The sequence below is a fragment of the Pan troglodytes genome, chromosome 6, assembly GCF_028858775.2.
Source record: "Pan troglodytes isolate AG18354 chromosome 6, NHGRI_mPanTro3-v2.0_pri, whole genome shotgun sequence".
In the NCBI taxonomy this organism is placed as follows: Eukaryota; Metazoa; Chordata; class Mammalia; order Primates; family Hominidae; genus Pan; species Pan troglodytes.
Genome location: NC_072404.2, coordinates 36,281,444 through 36,297,444, shown reverse-complemented (window position 1 = coordinate 36,297,444; position 16,001 = coordinate 36,281,444). Strand labels below are relative to the sequence as shown.

At 41.7% G+C, this 16,001-nt stretch overlaps 1 protein-coding gene across 5 annotated transcripts; it reads left to right on the top strand.

Moving 5' to 3' along the window:
* The first annotated feature begins 7,490 nt into the window (after positions 1-7,490).
* On the top strand, positions 7,491-15,761 carry GGCT (gamma-glutamylcyclotransferase). 5 transcript variants are annotated; one of them, XM_519024.8, is made up of 4 exons: positions 7,491-7,785; positions 11,695-11,840; positions 13,436-13,571; positions 15,147-15,761. In XM_519024.8, the coding sequence occupies exons 1-4, from the start codon at positions 7,645-7,647 to the stop codon at positions 15,288-15,290; spliced, it is 567 nt and encodes a 188-aa protein (XP_519024.1). In that variant the 5' UTR covers positions 7,491-7,644; the 3' UTR covers positions 15,291-15,761. The 5 variants fall into 5 exon arrangements, with proteins under 5 accessions (XP_519024.1, XP_024213548.1, XP_003318282.1 ...); XM_024357780.3 differs by having other exon boundaries at positions 7,494-7,785; positions 14,486-15,761; XM_003318234.7 differs by lacking the exon at positions 13,436-13,571 and adding an exon at positions 14,486-14,641 and having other exon boundaries at positions 7,494-7,785; positions 15,147-15,353.
* The last annotated feature ends 240 nt before the right edge of the window (positions 15,762-16,001 follow it).

Sequence of the window (16,001 nt, the reverse complement as noted above, 5' to 3'; positions counted from 1 at the left end):
TCATTTGGATTTATTTTCCTAGTGGAAGAAAATGCATTGATCTGTGAACACAAATACATGGTTTATCTGTTACAGTTCTCATTGCATGTCAACAAACTGACATTCTGATGTGTACATCCATCTCTTATGAGTCTGCTTAGTGTGAATCTGCCCCCTCTGGTAGTACTGACAAGATTGTGTTCTCAGCCCACAGAGCTAAGACACAGACTCATGAGACCCAGTCTCTGTCTATACCACTAGAGTTCTACTGCCCCTGAATGGCATTGCCTGCACAGACAGCTGGCCTTCCTCAGCAGACACACAGCCTTTGTACCATATAACTCTTCAGACTTGCTATGATGTACCAATGTCTTTCCTTGAAATGCTCTTCTGAAAATGATAAATGCTAAAACTGATTACAATGCTATTGAAAGTGGATGAGCAAGTTGATCTGCTGAGATGTGAAAACAAATTCTATTTTAATTTTTAATCTAAAATATTAGAAAGAATTTTGTTTCCTATACTTTGCTATATTTAGTAAATATACACTAATATAAGAATTTTGCTTTACTAAAACAGTAGAACCCTCAGTTAGCCAGGCAGTCATCATCTGTCACATAAAAGGTGTCCTGAGGAGGAATGGGAGTGCCTACCCTGGGGAAGAGGCTGATGGTGGCTCTGGCTCTCAGTCAGTCACTTTCCTTATCTTGGTATTTACTGTCATTTATCTGGGCTTAGCTAAACAGATTTATAGAGAATTAACTCTCACAAAATGGGAACATAATTTAAAAGATTTCTGCAAAGAATTGGACAGGAACTCTTGTCAAAATTGTAAGCAGAAGAAAAGAAAAAAAGAAAGGGACAGAGCCGACATTTCTCATACTTCTGGTACAAGCTCCTCATCACATTCACTGTGTTGTAAAAATAATGGTGATCTAGTAACATCTGACAAGGTCAGCCAAAATGATACATATAAGAATTTAGCCCTCCACCTAGGAGGGCTATTAGCAATAAAAATTTCCATCTACTATAACTTATAATTAACTTTGACCTATATGTGTATTTCCCTTGAGATTGGCCAATGATTGATTGAAACTACCACAATTAATGACAGATAAAATAGCTTTTTTATTTTAAAATTTCTATTTTGTGGGTATTATAGAATGTATTTTATATATTAATATACATATAATTATATACTATTATAATCATATTAATATTAACATATAATTGTGTGTGTTCAAAAATTTTTAATGGCACAATCAAAAAACTTTAAAGACCACTGGATTAAAAGACGGTATTTAGGGCCCAGCACAATGGCTCAAGTCTGTAGTCTCAGCACTTTGGGAAGATGAGGTGAGGGGATCGCTTGAGCCCAGGAGATCAAGACCAGCCATGGGCAACATGGCGAAATCCCATCTCTACAAAAAATACAAAAATTAGCCAGATGTGTTGCACCTGTAGTCCCAGCTGTTCAAGAAACTGAAGTGGGAAGATCACTTGAGCCTGCAAGGTCGACGCTGCAGTGAGCCATGATTGCACCACTCCAGCCTGGGAGACAGAGCAAGGCCTTGCTTCAAAAAATAAAAATAAAAGATGACATTAAGAAGAAATCTGATCTCATTGTCTTTATTATCAAGTGATTGAAGGCTATAATCATTATTTAATAATCTTGTAGATAATGATTGTACTTGAAAGTGGGCTATTAATAACTAGATATATCTAGAGCACCAAGGTTTTACAATTGTTAGAAATTTGAGAAGCAGCACCCAGTAGTGACTTAGAGTCAGACTGCATGGCTGAATCTCTGCTTCAGTCATTGCTAACTACAACCTGGGGCAAGTTAGTTGACCTACTATGCCTGTTTCCTCACTGTAAAAGGAGAATAATATCAGTACTTTCCATATATGACTATTTTCAGGATTAAATGAGCTAATACATTTAAGAATTTAGGCCAGTGCCTGGCATTTAAGAAGTGCTCAATGAATGTTAACTAATATTAACCTGGCTTTGGCTAAATTTGAAAAAACAAACACAAAAACACAACTTTGTTTAGGTAACTTTGTTACCTACTGCCCCTTGCTGGCCAACCTGGGTCAGTACACTGCCATCTATGTGGGGAAGCTAAATAAATAAGTGCTTGGAGTAAGGAAAAATTTTCAGTGTTGAGGGTAATATCAATGCTAAACTTATGAATATTTTTGCAAAATAGTCTTGAGAAAAATCAATTGTCATGAAATTAAGTAATTAGCAAGAAGTATAGGAAGAGAAATTAAATATCTGTAACAATAATTAAATAATAAGCACATTTTAGATTCTAAAGAGCAGTTGAAAAGCAAGACATTTTAAATTGCAGTGCTCTAAAATAGGACCCTTGAGAATTTATGGTGTAATAGAATATGATTTGCCAGGAAAAGCAACTTGCTCCCTGAAATGACCAAGTATGTATTTCAAGTTCTGCCTAGATGTTTGAGGGGTGGGAGGAGGTATTATTTTCTGTAGGGAGACCCCCCTGAAACTACTGCTACAGAATAAAAGATGAAATGCTCCTGGTTATTGTAAATACAAAGTTGCATGCAGGATTGTGTAAAGACAATGCCAGGTTGGGCTGCCAGAATGAGCCAACAGTGCGTGATGTGCTTCCCCCTGCAGAGAGCCTATGAACAGACGTGCAGTCAGGGAGGTTTCACATCACCAAGATTCCTATCCCAGAAAAGCAGATGTTCAGAGCTCTGGGAATGGAATGCAACGCTTGTGGAGAGCCTATAAGCAGATGCATGAGGGGCACCTGTTCATATGGATAAGATAGGGCTACAAACGCCCTCATCTTGCCATGGCTCTTCTAGGCCTCTTTAGGGTTAAGGCATACTCCCTTCTGAGAATTTCTGGTCTAACCGGTTGTCTAGCTTCACGTCCTGTTTCCATGGATTGTTTGTAACCAGCTTTTGCTGCAACAGTTACTGCTGATTAATATCTTGCTAATCATAGGTTATGGAAAGACCGTGTTTCTGTTTTAAGGCTCTGTTAGAAATGACTGATGTAAATTCTTATCTCTGTATACTGTACTTCTGCATATAGATGTTATGTTAAAGAATTACTTCATCCCCATGTGACTATCTCACCTCATAATCAAACGACCCTAAATCCCTCACTAACCTACCCCTGACCTCACTAAACTTAATAAATGCTGGTATATCCAGTGCATTGGCGGCACCACGGGACCAGAAGATGGTGACCCCCCCTGGACCCAGTTTTCACTATCCTGGGTGCGTCTATTATTTCTCGACCTGCCGATCTGCCCGTGAACAAGGAAAGAGCCCCATTGCATTGCGGGCTGCGGGGCAGATCCCACAATAATCTTCCTATTTGCAGATTGTATAATAATAATAATGCTATTGCTTATTGAGTGCTCACTACATGGCAAGGGCTTTCCATATATCACCTTTTTCCTTGTTCTTTTTTTAACATGAAAATATTCAAACATATATAGATTAAAAATATAATGAACATCCATGTACATCACTACATTTAACATTTAACACTTTCTGTATTTTTTTGTTCTGAATTATCTTAAAATATAGGTATCAAATATTTCAACCCTATATGTGCCAGTATACATGTCTAAAAATAGAGACATTTTTCTACCGAAGCACAATACCATTATCACACCTAATAACAATTGCCTAATATCACCTAATGCCCCAGTGAAAACTCAAATTTCTTCAGTTGTCCCCGAAATATCTTTTATATCTGGCTTATTAAACCAGAATCAACAGAGGACAAGCCATACATTTGGTTATTGTTTGTTTGTTTGTTTGTTTGTTTGTTTGTTTTTGAGACGGAGTCTTGCTCTGTTGCCAAGCTGGAGTGCAATGGCGTGATCTTGGCTCACTGCAAATTCTGCCTCCCAGGTTCAAACAATTCTTCTGCCTCAGCCTCCCGAGTAGCTGGGACTAGAGGCGTGCCACCATGCCCAGCTAATTTTTGTATTTTTAGTAGAGATGGGGTTTCACCATGTTGGCCAGGAAGGTCTCCATCTCTTGACATTGTGATCTGCCTGCCTCAGCCTCCCAAATTGCTGGGATTACAGGTGTGAACCACCACACCCGGCCACGTTTTTAAAATTTCTTTTAATCTAGAGCAGCCATCCCTCAGTGCTGCTTTTTTTCTTTTTAATGACACTGACTTATTGAAGACACTGGGCCATGTGTTCAGTAGGGTGTTCCACCATTTATTCTGGGTTTCTCTGGTTGTTTTCTCCTGTTGTAATTTTATTCTTCTATCCTTGCAGTTCCTGAGACAGGAAGATAGATTTAAAGGCTTGATGATGTTGAGGTTAAAATTTTTTGGAAAGAATACTTCATAGATGATGCTGGAGCTTCATATTGCATCAAATTGGGAGACATTTAATATCAGGCTGGGCCACTTTTACGGTGATAAGATTGTTCTGGGTTAAGGTAGGAGGGGCAAGATTTCCCTGTGTTGTAAAAATGTAACCAGCAGTAGGCCAGGCGCGGTGGCTCATGCCTGTAATCCCAGTGACAGGTGAAGCCAGCTGGGCTTCTGGATCGGGTGGGGACTTGGAGAACTTTTCTGTCTAGCTAAAGGATTGTAAACGCACCAATCAGCACTCTGTGCCTAGCTAAAGGTTTGTAAACGCACCAATCAGCACTCTGTGTCTAGCTAAAGGTTTTTAAATGCACCAGTCGGGGCTCTGTGTCTAGCTAACCAGGTAGGAGACTTAGAGAACTTTTCTGTCTAGTTAAAGGATTGTAAATGCACCAATCAGCGCTCTATGTCTAGCTAAAGGTTTGTAAACACACCAATCAGGGCTCTGTCAAAACAGACCAATCAGCTCTCTGTGAAATGGACCAATCAGCAGGATGTGGGTGGGGCCAAATAAGGGAATAAAAGCAGGCCACCAGAGCTAGCAGGGGCAACCCACTTGGGTCCCCCTCCAGGCTGTGGAAGCTTTGTTCTTTTGTTCTTTGCAATAAATCTTGCTGCTGCTCACTCTTTGGGTCCGCGCCGCCTTTATGAGCTGTAACACTCACCACAAAGGTCTGCAGCTTCACTCCCGAAGCCAGCGAGACCATGAACCCATGGGAAGGAACAACTCCAGACGGGAGGAACGAACAATTCTGGACGGGAGGAACGAACAACGCCAGATGGGAGGAATGAACAACTCTGGACGTGCCACCTTTATGAACTGTAACACTCACCATGAAGGTCTGCAGCTTCACTCCTGAAGTCAGCAAGACCACAAACCCACCAGAAGGAATGAACAACTCCAGATGCACTGCCTTTAAGAGCCGTAACACTCACCGTGAGGGTCTGCAGCTTCACTCCTGAAGCCAGCGAGACCATGAACCCACAGGAAGGAACAACTCCAGACGGGAGGAACAAACAACTCTGGACGGGAGGAATGAACAACTCTGGGCGAGCCACCTTTATGAACTGTAACACTCACCATGAAGGTCTGCAGCTTCACTCCTGAAGTCAGCAAGACCACAAACCCACCAGAAGGAATGAACAACTCCAGATGCACCGCCTTTTAAGAGCCGTAACACTCACCTCGAGGGTCTGCAGCTTCACTCCTGAAGTCAGTGAGACCACAAACCCAGCAGAAGGAAGAAACTCCAGACACATCTGAACATCTGAAGGAACGAACTCTGGACACACCATCTTTAAGAACTGTAACACTCACCGCGAGGGTCAGTGGCTTCATTCTTTAAGTCAGTGAAACCAAGAACCCACAATTCCAGACACACCAGCACTTTGGGAGGCCGAGGCGGGCAGATCACGAGGTCAGGAGATCAAGACCATCCTGGCCAACATGGTGAAACCCCGTCTCTACTAAAAATACAAAAAATTAGCCAGGCATGGTGGCGGGTGCCTGTAGTCCCAGCTACTCAGGAAGCTGAGGCAGGAGAATGGTGTGAACCCGGCAGGCGGAGCTTGCAGTGAGCCGACATCACACCACTGCACTTCAGCCTGGGCGACAGAGTGAGACTCTGTCTCAAAAAAAATAAAATAAATAAATTGCAACCAGCAGTAATCCCCAGGGAGTAATTTGGCATCAAGTGAATATCCTGTTCCCTATCACCTTTTCACCAAATGATATCATTGATGATCCTGGCATGAATCAATTATAAAATTCCATTATTCATTTAGGATTACTTAGTTGGCATACTTTTGTAAAGAGAACTGTTTCCTCATCAACTGGTGCTCATCATCAGCTGTATTCCAGTTACCCCGAAATACAGCTGCTACTAGAATGGCGGAATACCTGTTTGTTTTCTTAAATTATCACTTTGCAGAGTAAAGTTGGTGTAATAGTCACCACCAATAGTGTGGCAAATGAAGTTAGTGTTTTTTTTTTTTTTTTTTGGATTACTCTTTGGGGGGAATGGCTTTTTTATGTTTAAAGTTTCCAATCATTTTTCAGTTTGCAGTCATTGTTATTTTTGATTCTCAAATTGTTCTAATTTTGGCCAGTGGGCAACTTCAGGCTGGTTCCCATGTCCTTTTAGAAGGACCTCGTTCGTCTTGAGAGGCGTCCTGAGCTTCTGACACAAGATGTTCCAAGTTGTCCTCATTCACTCCTAGCTCCTGACCTGGCATCAGTCATTTCTCGAAGGATCAGTTGATACCTTTTAGTGGGGGGTGGTATTTAGAGATTAATAACTGGGTGTCAAGGATAGACAATGCTCCTATGCCCTTATTTTCATTCAAAAGTTAACAATATAGGTTTTAAAAAATACACTCAGGATGTGTGTGTGTGTGGGAGGGGGGAACCAAAACACAATATAGGGGTTTCTACTGTGACCCTAACTTATATTATGATCCCGATTTTTAAAAAGAGGAAACGGAGACCAGAGGTGCCCAAAGTTACTTGGCTAGTAAATGGCAGCGTCGGGATTTAAGCCCAGGCATGTAACTTCCATGTAACAGGGAAGGGAGTCCCAAGCATTCAGAGGGGCCGCTCCAGGAGGCGACGGGTCTGTGGAAAGGGGACAGGTTGATGACCAGGGCTGGGGGTGCCGGAACCAGCAGAAAGGGTGAACGGACCCGTCCTGCCCGACTCCTCTAGGCCAGGAAGGCATGACCGGGCAAGCTGCCGGATGAGGGAGCCGTTGATGGAGTGGCCAGGGCCGCTGTTTCGCCTTAGATCTGACCAGAACTTCCTAAGGCGCAGAAAGTACCAAAGAACCACACACGCGCACCCCAGAGCGGAGAAACCAGTCACCCGCCACGACCTTCAGCCAGTGTCCATGGGACCCGACCCGCCTGTGAGGAGTGCCTGTCCACCCCTCAATCAGAGGAAGCCTTGAGCAAGGAGGGGCGGGACATCAGTAGGTCGTGTCCAATGAGGAGCCAGCGCCGGATTGCTTCAGGACAGACTATTTCTGAGTCTCGGCGGAAGGCGGAGAGAAGGCCGTGGGGATGGCCAATCAAAGGGGGCGACTCAGGTCGGTGGGGACCGGCAGCCAATCAGGAGAGCTCTCGCTCCTGACTCGACCGGCCCACGCTTCCCGCCAGTCCGGTAACCCTGAGGCTGCGGCGCGGCGGTCACTGCGCCGGGGTAGTGGGCCCCAGTGTTGCGCTCTCTGGCCGTTCGTTACAGCTCTGCTCCAGGCTCCAGTGCAGGGGGCGTAGTGGGATATGGCCAACTCGGGCTGCAAGGACGTCACGGGTCCAGATGAGGAGAGTTTTCTGTACTTTGCCTACGGCAGCAACCTGCTGACAGAGAGGATCCACCTCCGAAACCCCTCGGCGGCGTTCTTCTGTGTGGCCCGCCTGCAGGTGAGTGCCCCCGCCCGCGCTACCCACGCCGGGGCCGGGATGCCCAGAAGGCGCTTCCTCGGGGGCACACGTGGCCGATCGGGCCAGGAATGCAGTTCTTCTTGATGAGGGTACTAGGACGCGGCTTCCGCCTCCTGGGTGGGTCCACCTCCTCCGCTGCGCCCACTGCCCGGCCCTGCCCCGGCCACGGTGCCCTCTCGGGCTGCCTGGAGCTTTCCCCCTCCTGGCCTTTGCACCGGCTGCTCGGTCTGCACCGATTTGGCCTCTCGTCCACTAACTTAACAGATTGCATACAGTTGGTACTTCTGGGGAGTCTTCTCTGACCCGAGTCTGGGAATTGGTTGCCTTCTGTTCTGTACATACCTTTGTTACAGCACTTCTCACCTGGCATTGTGAAAATCCGTTTACCTGCCTTTCGCTCCTCATCTGAGAGGTCCTGAAAGCTGGGACCATGTCTTATTTGTAATAATGCTGTGTTCAGTTAGGTCAAGGGGCTGGATGAACTATAACCAGTGTTGGTAAATTATTGCTCTTCAGCCCAGTCCATTCATTCATTTAGTACATATTCTTCCGGCACGTAACACTAAGGGTATAAACATGATTGAGTAAAGTGACTGTTTTGAGGAACTCTCAGTCTGTAGGACAGAGGTACAATAGATTATGTTCAAAACCTTTTTGACAGCGTCGAATGAGACAAACATGATCTCTGCTAACATCGTCAGAGTTCTTAGTTGCAAGCAACAGAAACTGGCTGATTTAAGCAGAAAAAAAAAAAAAAAAAAAAAAAAAGAATGTGTTGAAAGGCTATTGGAGAGCTCACAGAATGACCAGGAAGGCAGGAGTACAAAGCTGACAAAACGGACAAGCATAAAGGGAGGCACAGCAACTGTAATGCAGTGGGCATCACACAACAGAACCAGCCCACGGAGCCTCTTCCGCGCCACTGCTGAACTTGGTAAACGTGGATGCTGTATTGTCCACCACCACCACCCCGTGCCCTGGACACTGCCTGCCTCTGTACATCCCTGCAGTTCCTGAAACCCAAATGTGTCAGCCTCTCTGGAGTCCCTGCTGTCTTGGGCACTAGCTTCTAATTGAAAGCCCCAGAATGTCCTGATTGGCTAAGTTTTGGCCACGTACCCATGCCATGATTTTAAGCAAAACTGAGAGAACCAGCTTCTGGCCTTTGAAGCCTCAAAAATGGGAGTCAGGCTCTGATACTCCCTATTCCCAAACTCGTAAGGTAGGGAATTTCCCAACTGTAGGAAGGGAGTCCAAATGCTTACAGTCAGGGCAAGGGGAAGAGATATTAAACAAGGGATTATTCAGTTACAGGTATATGGTCCATCTTAAAAAGGAGGCATGCAAAGTGCAATGGGGCGTATGACCAGGGTACCTGACCTAACCAGGATGCTCAGGAAAGCCCTGCCTGAAAATGTGACTTTTAAGTTGAGACCTGAATGATTGTAGAGGTGGGGAGCACACAAAACAGGGAACAGCATCTTCTGCAAAGGACCTGAAGAAAGAGGAAGCTGGATCTTTCAGTCAGCGTGGCTGGAGTTTAGTAAGGGGAATGTGGCATGAAGACTGGAGATATGTGGAAGGGCCACATCTTCCAGGACCACAGAAGCCAAATAAGACACACTGCAGAACTAAAGCACATGAAAGATCAGATTTCTATCTCCAAAAGCCCATTCTGGTCACATGGAAAATAGATTTGAAGGAGGGAAGAGTGGATGTGGAGAGTTCAAGAAGTTTTTGCAGCAATTTATGCCAAAGATAATGAATGGCATCTTGAACTAGGGTGGTGGCAGGGCAGGGTGGATGGATTTGAGAACTAATTTGGAGATAACATTGTTAAAGCATAGTGATTGAGTGTGAAGAGAATATCAAAGATGACTCAGGTTTTTGGCACCAGGTAGATGCAGGTGATGTTTGCAGAGAAAAGAGGAAAATCCGGTTTGGGAGGAGAAAATTTTAAGTTCAGTTTGAACGTTTTGAATTTGAAATGCTTGCTAAACAGTCAAGTGAACAGAATAATATTAGCAAACATTTATTAAGTACTTACTGTGTGCTAGGCCCTGTTCTAAGCACTTCTGAAGCTCAGAAGAGAGATCTGGTCTGGGTTTAAAGATGATCAGAATATTTGAAGCCATTGGAGGGGATGAGAATGTCTTGAGCAAATTGCCGAATGAATAGAGAAAATGGCCTAGACCATGGGTGTCCAACCTTTTGGCTTCCTTGGGCCACACTGGAAGAAGAAAAATTGTCTTGGGCCACACATAAAATACACTAAAACTAATGATAGCTGATGAGCTAAAACAAAAACAAAAACAAAAAAAAGGCCCATGCATAACTTTCGTGATGTCCGCCACCACAGGTAAGCAAAAAAGTTCTTGCATCCAAAGGGTTGGACACCCATGGCCTGGACTGAGCCTTGAGCAACTCCAACATTTAAAAATCAGGTAATGGAGGAGGAGTTGGCAAAGGGGATTGAGATCAAGGAACAGCCTGAAAATCAGGAAAGAGGCAGATCAGGAGAAGGTGGTTACCTGTGTTCCGCTGAGAAGTGGAACAAGATGAGGAATGAAAATAGTTTATTGGGTTTAGCAATACACAACCAGTTAGTGTGAATTGTAACTTTTATCACATCTCCTGGTGTCCTGCCAGGGACATGTGGTCCTAGAAGAACATCTCTTATGCTGAATAAAGGTACTGGTCACTCCAACCAACCCAATTCCTGAGATGTCTGACAAGTTTTTCGAGAAAATATAAGTGACAGGGATAAAATATAAACCTGAAAAGGATCCTAGAATTATCATTTAGTTCAACTTTTAAAATTTATCTATAAGGAAACTAAGCTCTGGAAAGATGGAAAGAAATCTTCCTAGACCAAATAAGCCACATAAGGATTCTGTTTTTTATTTGTTTTGTTTTTGTTTATTTTTTAGTTTGCTTTTTCATGTAAGGATTTTTAATCTTCCCCAGGACTCTATCCCCTGATTGCCCACCTCTGTGAGGAAAGAAGTTAAACTAGAAACCTAATTTCATTACTTATTAGTTCCAAGAACTTAGGAAGATTGCTTAATCTTTCTAAACCACAGTGTTTATTGCTGTAAAATGGGTATAAGAAAGTTGTTAGCAAAATAAAAGGGAATGGTCCATAATTATATTATAAGGCGTATTAGCCAATAGCACTGTGTACAAAATGACCCACCTGCCACGGCCTCCCGGAATGTTGGGATTACAGACGTAAGCCCCTGCACCTGGCCCCCAAAACACACTCTTTTATCCATGCCTTTGGGCATGCTCGTCCCCTGCTTAAATGGCCTTCCCATTTGCAGTTAGTTTTAGGTGCTCTTATGATTATTGTAGATAAATTAGTATAATTCATGAGTATTAGTGTTCATAAGTACACAAATCATTCATCCTCAAATGCCAGGTCCCTCAGGGCAAATTTGGTGATATATGTTGGTAGGATACTCTACAGACATAAAAAGAGAGAGAATGTTATAACCCACATGTAGCCATCACCCAGCTTGTCTCTAAGTAAAAATTTATGTGTATGTAAGAAGACTGGGAAGTAGTTTGCAAAAATGAAAACAGTTGTGTTCAGGCATTGGGGTTATGGGATTTTTTTTTTTCCTTAAACTTTTTGTTTTTGTTAAGATGTCTATACATATTCAGTGTATGTTTCATTTTTAAAGAAAAATATTTAAAAAACATAATCCTTGGGATCTGGGTCCTGTCTGTTTAACTTTATATTTTCCACAGCTTCTTACGTATAGAAGGAACTCAGTTTATTGAATGTTTTAATTGCATGGAGTTCAAGGTAAATCCTTTTTATTTTGATGAGGGAAATTTGGATTCAAGTGGATATTGATCATATCACTTTGATTTCCTTTGTAGGATTTTAAGCTTGACTTTGGCAATTCCCAAGGCAAAACAAGTCAAACTTGGCATGGAGGGATAGCCACCATTTTTCAGAGTCCTGGCGATGAAGTGTGGGGAGTAGTATGGAAAATGAACAAAAGCAATTTAAATTCTCTGGATGAGTAGGTGGCTTCTAATTATAAGTTAAACAGTAATTAATTCAGAAAGCAGATTGTATGTGAGGATGTGTATCTGTGTGTTAGTTTTTCAAAACCACATACTACAGACATATTCATTATACTTTTAGAGTCAACATAAAAGGCATGATAATGTGAGTTTGCTAAAAGGTCTAGAAAGGCTATATTTTCTGATAAAGATTTGGGGGGATGTTTGTAATCTCTTATGTAAAAGATGGAAGCCCTTATTTTTCATTCTATTGTCTTTCATAATTTTTCTTTGTAGTTTCATACTGTGAAAAGGCATGAAGATTTCTGTAATTGTTACATATTTTTGTTGATTTTGAAAGTACTTGAATTCAGTTTTTAAAGAACAATTATTTAAGATGGCAGGTGAATCAGTAAATAAGTAATACTTTGTAAAAGCATCCGAGGACATGTTAGAAATGCTTTGATACTTTTTATGACTAGAGCTCTCAGAGTTGTGTAGCAGAGCATTTCATACAAAGAAAAGTTGCAGAAAAGAGTAGGCCTTGAGAAGAGAGGGTTATCTGACATGCTTGATACTTTACTTCACTTGTGAAGGAGAAAGAGCCATCCTCTCTACCTTTGTTCTAGGTGGATATTCTCTTGCTGTCAGAACACATCCATTTTTGTAGCCCAAAGAACAATGTTTCCATAGTATAAAGTTGAAAAAAAAAAAAAACTACATTGAAGCATCTTTTAAGACAAGATAAATACGGAGAGTTATGTTAGGAGTATAACAAGTAATATTATGTCTCAGTCCTTCTAATTGAAATGCTAAGCTAAGCTTACTATTTTTTTTTTGTAATGGAGTTTCGCTCTTGTTGCCCAGGCTGGAGTGCAATGGCGTGATCTCGGCTCACCCCAACCTCTGCCTCCCGGGTTCCAGTGATTCTCCCGCCTCAGCCTCCCGAGTAGCTGGGATTACAGGCATGCACCACCATGTCGGACTAATTTTTTGTGTGTTTTTTTTTTAGTAGAGACGAGGTTTCTCCATGTTGGTCAGGCTGGCCTCGAACTCCTGACCTCAGGTGATCCACCTGCCTCGGCCTCCCAAAGTGCTAGGATTACAGGTGTGAGCCACTGCACCCGGCCTTTTTTTTTTCTTTTTGAGATGGAGTCTTGCTGTCTCCCAGCCTGGATTGCCACAGTGCAATCTCGGCTCACTGCAACCTCCACCTCCCGGGTTCAAGTGATTCTCCAGCCTCAGCCTATTGAGTAGCTGGGACTATAGGCGCCCACCACCACGCCCGGCTAATTTTTGTATTTTAGTGGAGATGGCGTTTCACCATGTTGGCCAGACTGGTCTTGAACTCCTGACCTCAAGTGATCCACCTCGGCCTCCCAAAGTGCTGGGATTACAGATGTGAGCCACCGTACCCAGCCTAAATGCTAAGCTCACTTTTGATGTGGTAAATTTATATATTCTGTGTCCCAAATACATAGGGAGCAAGTATGTTCAGATGTAGTTAAATGTTTAATCCCATACACCATCTTGACTATTATAAAAAGACCTTACCCAGTGAGCTAAATTGGCTAGGTCAAATATGGTTAAAATTTGGCTGTTCTGGTTTCAGGCAAGAAGGGGTTAAAAGTGGAATGTATGTTGTAATAGAAGTTAAAGTTGCAACTCAAGAAGGAAAAGAAATAACCTGTCGAAGTTATCTGATGACAAATTACGAAAGTGCTCCCCCATCCCCACAGTATAAAAAGGTAAGCTATTTACAGACTGGTGGTGATTACTTTTTAAATTTCACTGAGAGAAACTAAAGAATATATTGTTTTTAAAAGACTTTAGGCCCAACGTGGTGGCTCATGCCTGTAATGCCACCACTTTGGAAGGCTGGGGCGGGCAGATCACCTGAAGTTAGGAGTTTGAGACCAGCCTAGCCAACGTGGTGAAACCTCGTCTCTACTAAAAATACAAAACTAGGAGGCCATGGTGGCGAGCACCTGTAATCCCAGCTACTTGGAAGACTGAGGCATAAGAATTGCTTGAACCCAGGAGGTGGAGGTTGCAGTGAGCTGAGATCAGGCCACTGCACTCCAGCCTGGGTGATAGTGAGACGCTCTCAAAAAAATTTCTAAAAAAGAAATAAAAGGTTTTGTATGTTTTAAATTCCACATAAACATTTATTTTAATAAAAATGTTTTTAAATATAAAAATGATAGTTATTTACCTAATGTACAGATTCAAAAATATTATGTGTAATGATAGAATTATGTTTTTAAAACTATTTATTTAAAAAATTTTTAGAAATATATGTGAGTCAGAATTCTAGACATGTATTTTCTTCCTTTCTTTTTTTCTTTCTCTCTTTCTTTCTTTCTTTTGCCTGGCAATAAATTTTTGCTTCATTTTTATGATGTAGACATGTATTAAAGTAGAAAAGAATATTTATGAGTGTATTTTAATAGATTTAGTCTCTCTCTCACTCTCTCTTTCTCTTTCTATATATATATACATATATGTATATATATGTATGTGTGTGTGTGTGTGTGTATATATATATATATGCTTTTGTAATGTTTTTCTCCCCGTAACACAGTATTTTATGAATACCAAGATTCATTTTTATAGGGGAAAGAAACATACTTTCTACTGCTGAAATGTTTTTCATCCCTAGGTGGAGAAAGAAACGTCACACTGCCTTTCAGAATCAGGGAAATCACCCTTGCAAGCACAAGACAAGAATGTGGGATAGAGACCCCAAAATTCCTGTTCAGAACCTAAGCTTAGCTCTCTGTTGGCAGGCCCAATCAGGTCATGGCACCTGTAATAGGTAATCTGGTTCCTAGGCCTCGTCTGGAATTTTTTAGTATGAAACCTAGAGAAATTAGCCTGGTATAGATTATGAAAGTACCGCTAAACACAGTTGCCATTTATTCCCCCATGTCCAATTCAGAGCAAGGGTAAACTCTGGCATTGTAACCGAAACTGCTCTCTGTAAACTTTAAATTTTTTTTGAAGAATGGTATTTTTTTTCTTAAAAGGTCATATAAATTCTATATAGATATGTTTGTCTTAATATTAAAATATTTAAAATCATATATTGAGAAAGTTGATATTCCATGAGGATGCTTCATTTGGCTTTGAAAACTCCATACACATTCATGCTCAGTGTGAGAGGAATGATGGTATTCTATTTTATATAATTGTTTATTCTAGAGTTATCTGAAAGCTAATACTTCATACTTTGAGAAGGCAAATAAAGCTGTGGTATGGTACATTAAATTATATTCCTAACTGAAAGGGTTTTTTTGTTTGTTTGTTTTAACCATTTCCAGATTATTTGCATGGGTGCAAAAGAAAATGGTTTGCCGCTGGAGTATCAAGAGAAGTTAAAAGCAATAGAACCAAATGACTATACAGGAAAGGTCTCAGAAGAAATTGAAGACATCATCAAAAAGGGGGAAACACAAACTCTTTAGAACATAACAGAATATATCTAAGGGTATTCTATGTGCTAATATAAAATATTTTTAACACTTGAGAACAGGGATCTGGGGGATCTCCATGTTTGATCCATTTTCAGCAGTGCTCTGAAGGAGTATCTTACTTGGGTGATTCCTTGTTTTCAGACTATAAAAAGAAACTGAGATAGCAGTTAGACAATTTAAAAGGGGTGTATGAGGGCCTGAAATATGTGACAAATGAATGTGAGTACCCCTTCTGTGAACACTGAAAGCTATTCTCTTGAATTGATCTTAAGTGTCTCCTTGCTCTGGTAAAAGATAGATTTGTAGCTCACTTGATGATGGTGCTGGTGAATTGCTCTGCTCTGTCTGAGATTTTTAAAAATCAGCTTAATGAGAGTAATCTGCAGACAATTGATAATAACATTTTGAAAATTGGAAAGATGGTATACTGTTTTCAGAGGAATAAATGTATCTGTGGTTTAACCTGTTGTCTCTACTAAAGTACTTCATTTCATTATGTTGTTAAATCATCACACATGCTGGGTCTGGTCTTGGCCGTGCAGCATCTGTAGTGGAGTGGTATTGTACAGACTCTGGAGCCAAATAGCCAAGGATCAATTGTCTGTGCCACCATTTCTCACTGTGAGACTTTGGGTTCGTTTATTCTCTGTGTCTCAGTTTCCTCACATATAAAGTGAGGATAATCAAAACATCTACATCTTA

Bases quoted from the DNA above. Each gene is read 5' to 3' on its own strand.
- GGCT (XM_519024.8), top strand. From the start codon at position 7,645: ATGGCCAACTCGGGCTGCAAGGACGTCACGGGTCCAGATGAGGAGAGT. The intron at 7,786-11,694 runs GTGAGTGCCCCC...TTTCCTTTGTAG, and splicing joins TCTGTGTGGCCCGCCTGCAG to GATTTTAAGCTTGACTTTGG. The intron at 11,841-13,435 runs GTAGGTGGCTTC...TTCTGGTTTCAG, and splicing joins AATTTAAATTCTCTGGATGA to GCAAGAAGGGGTTAAAAGTG.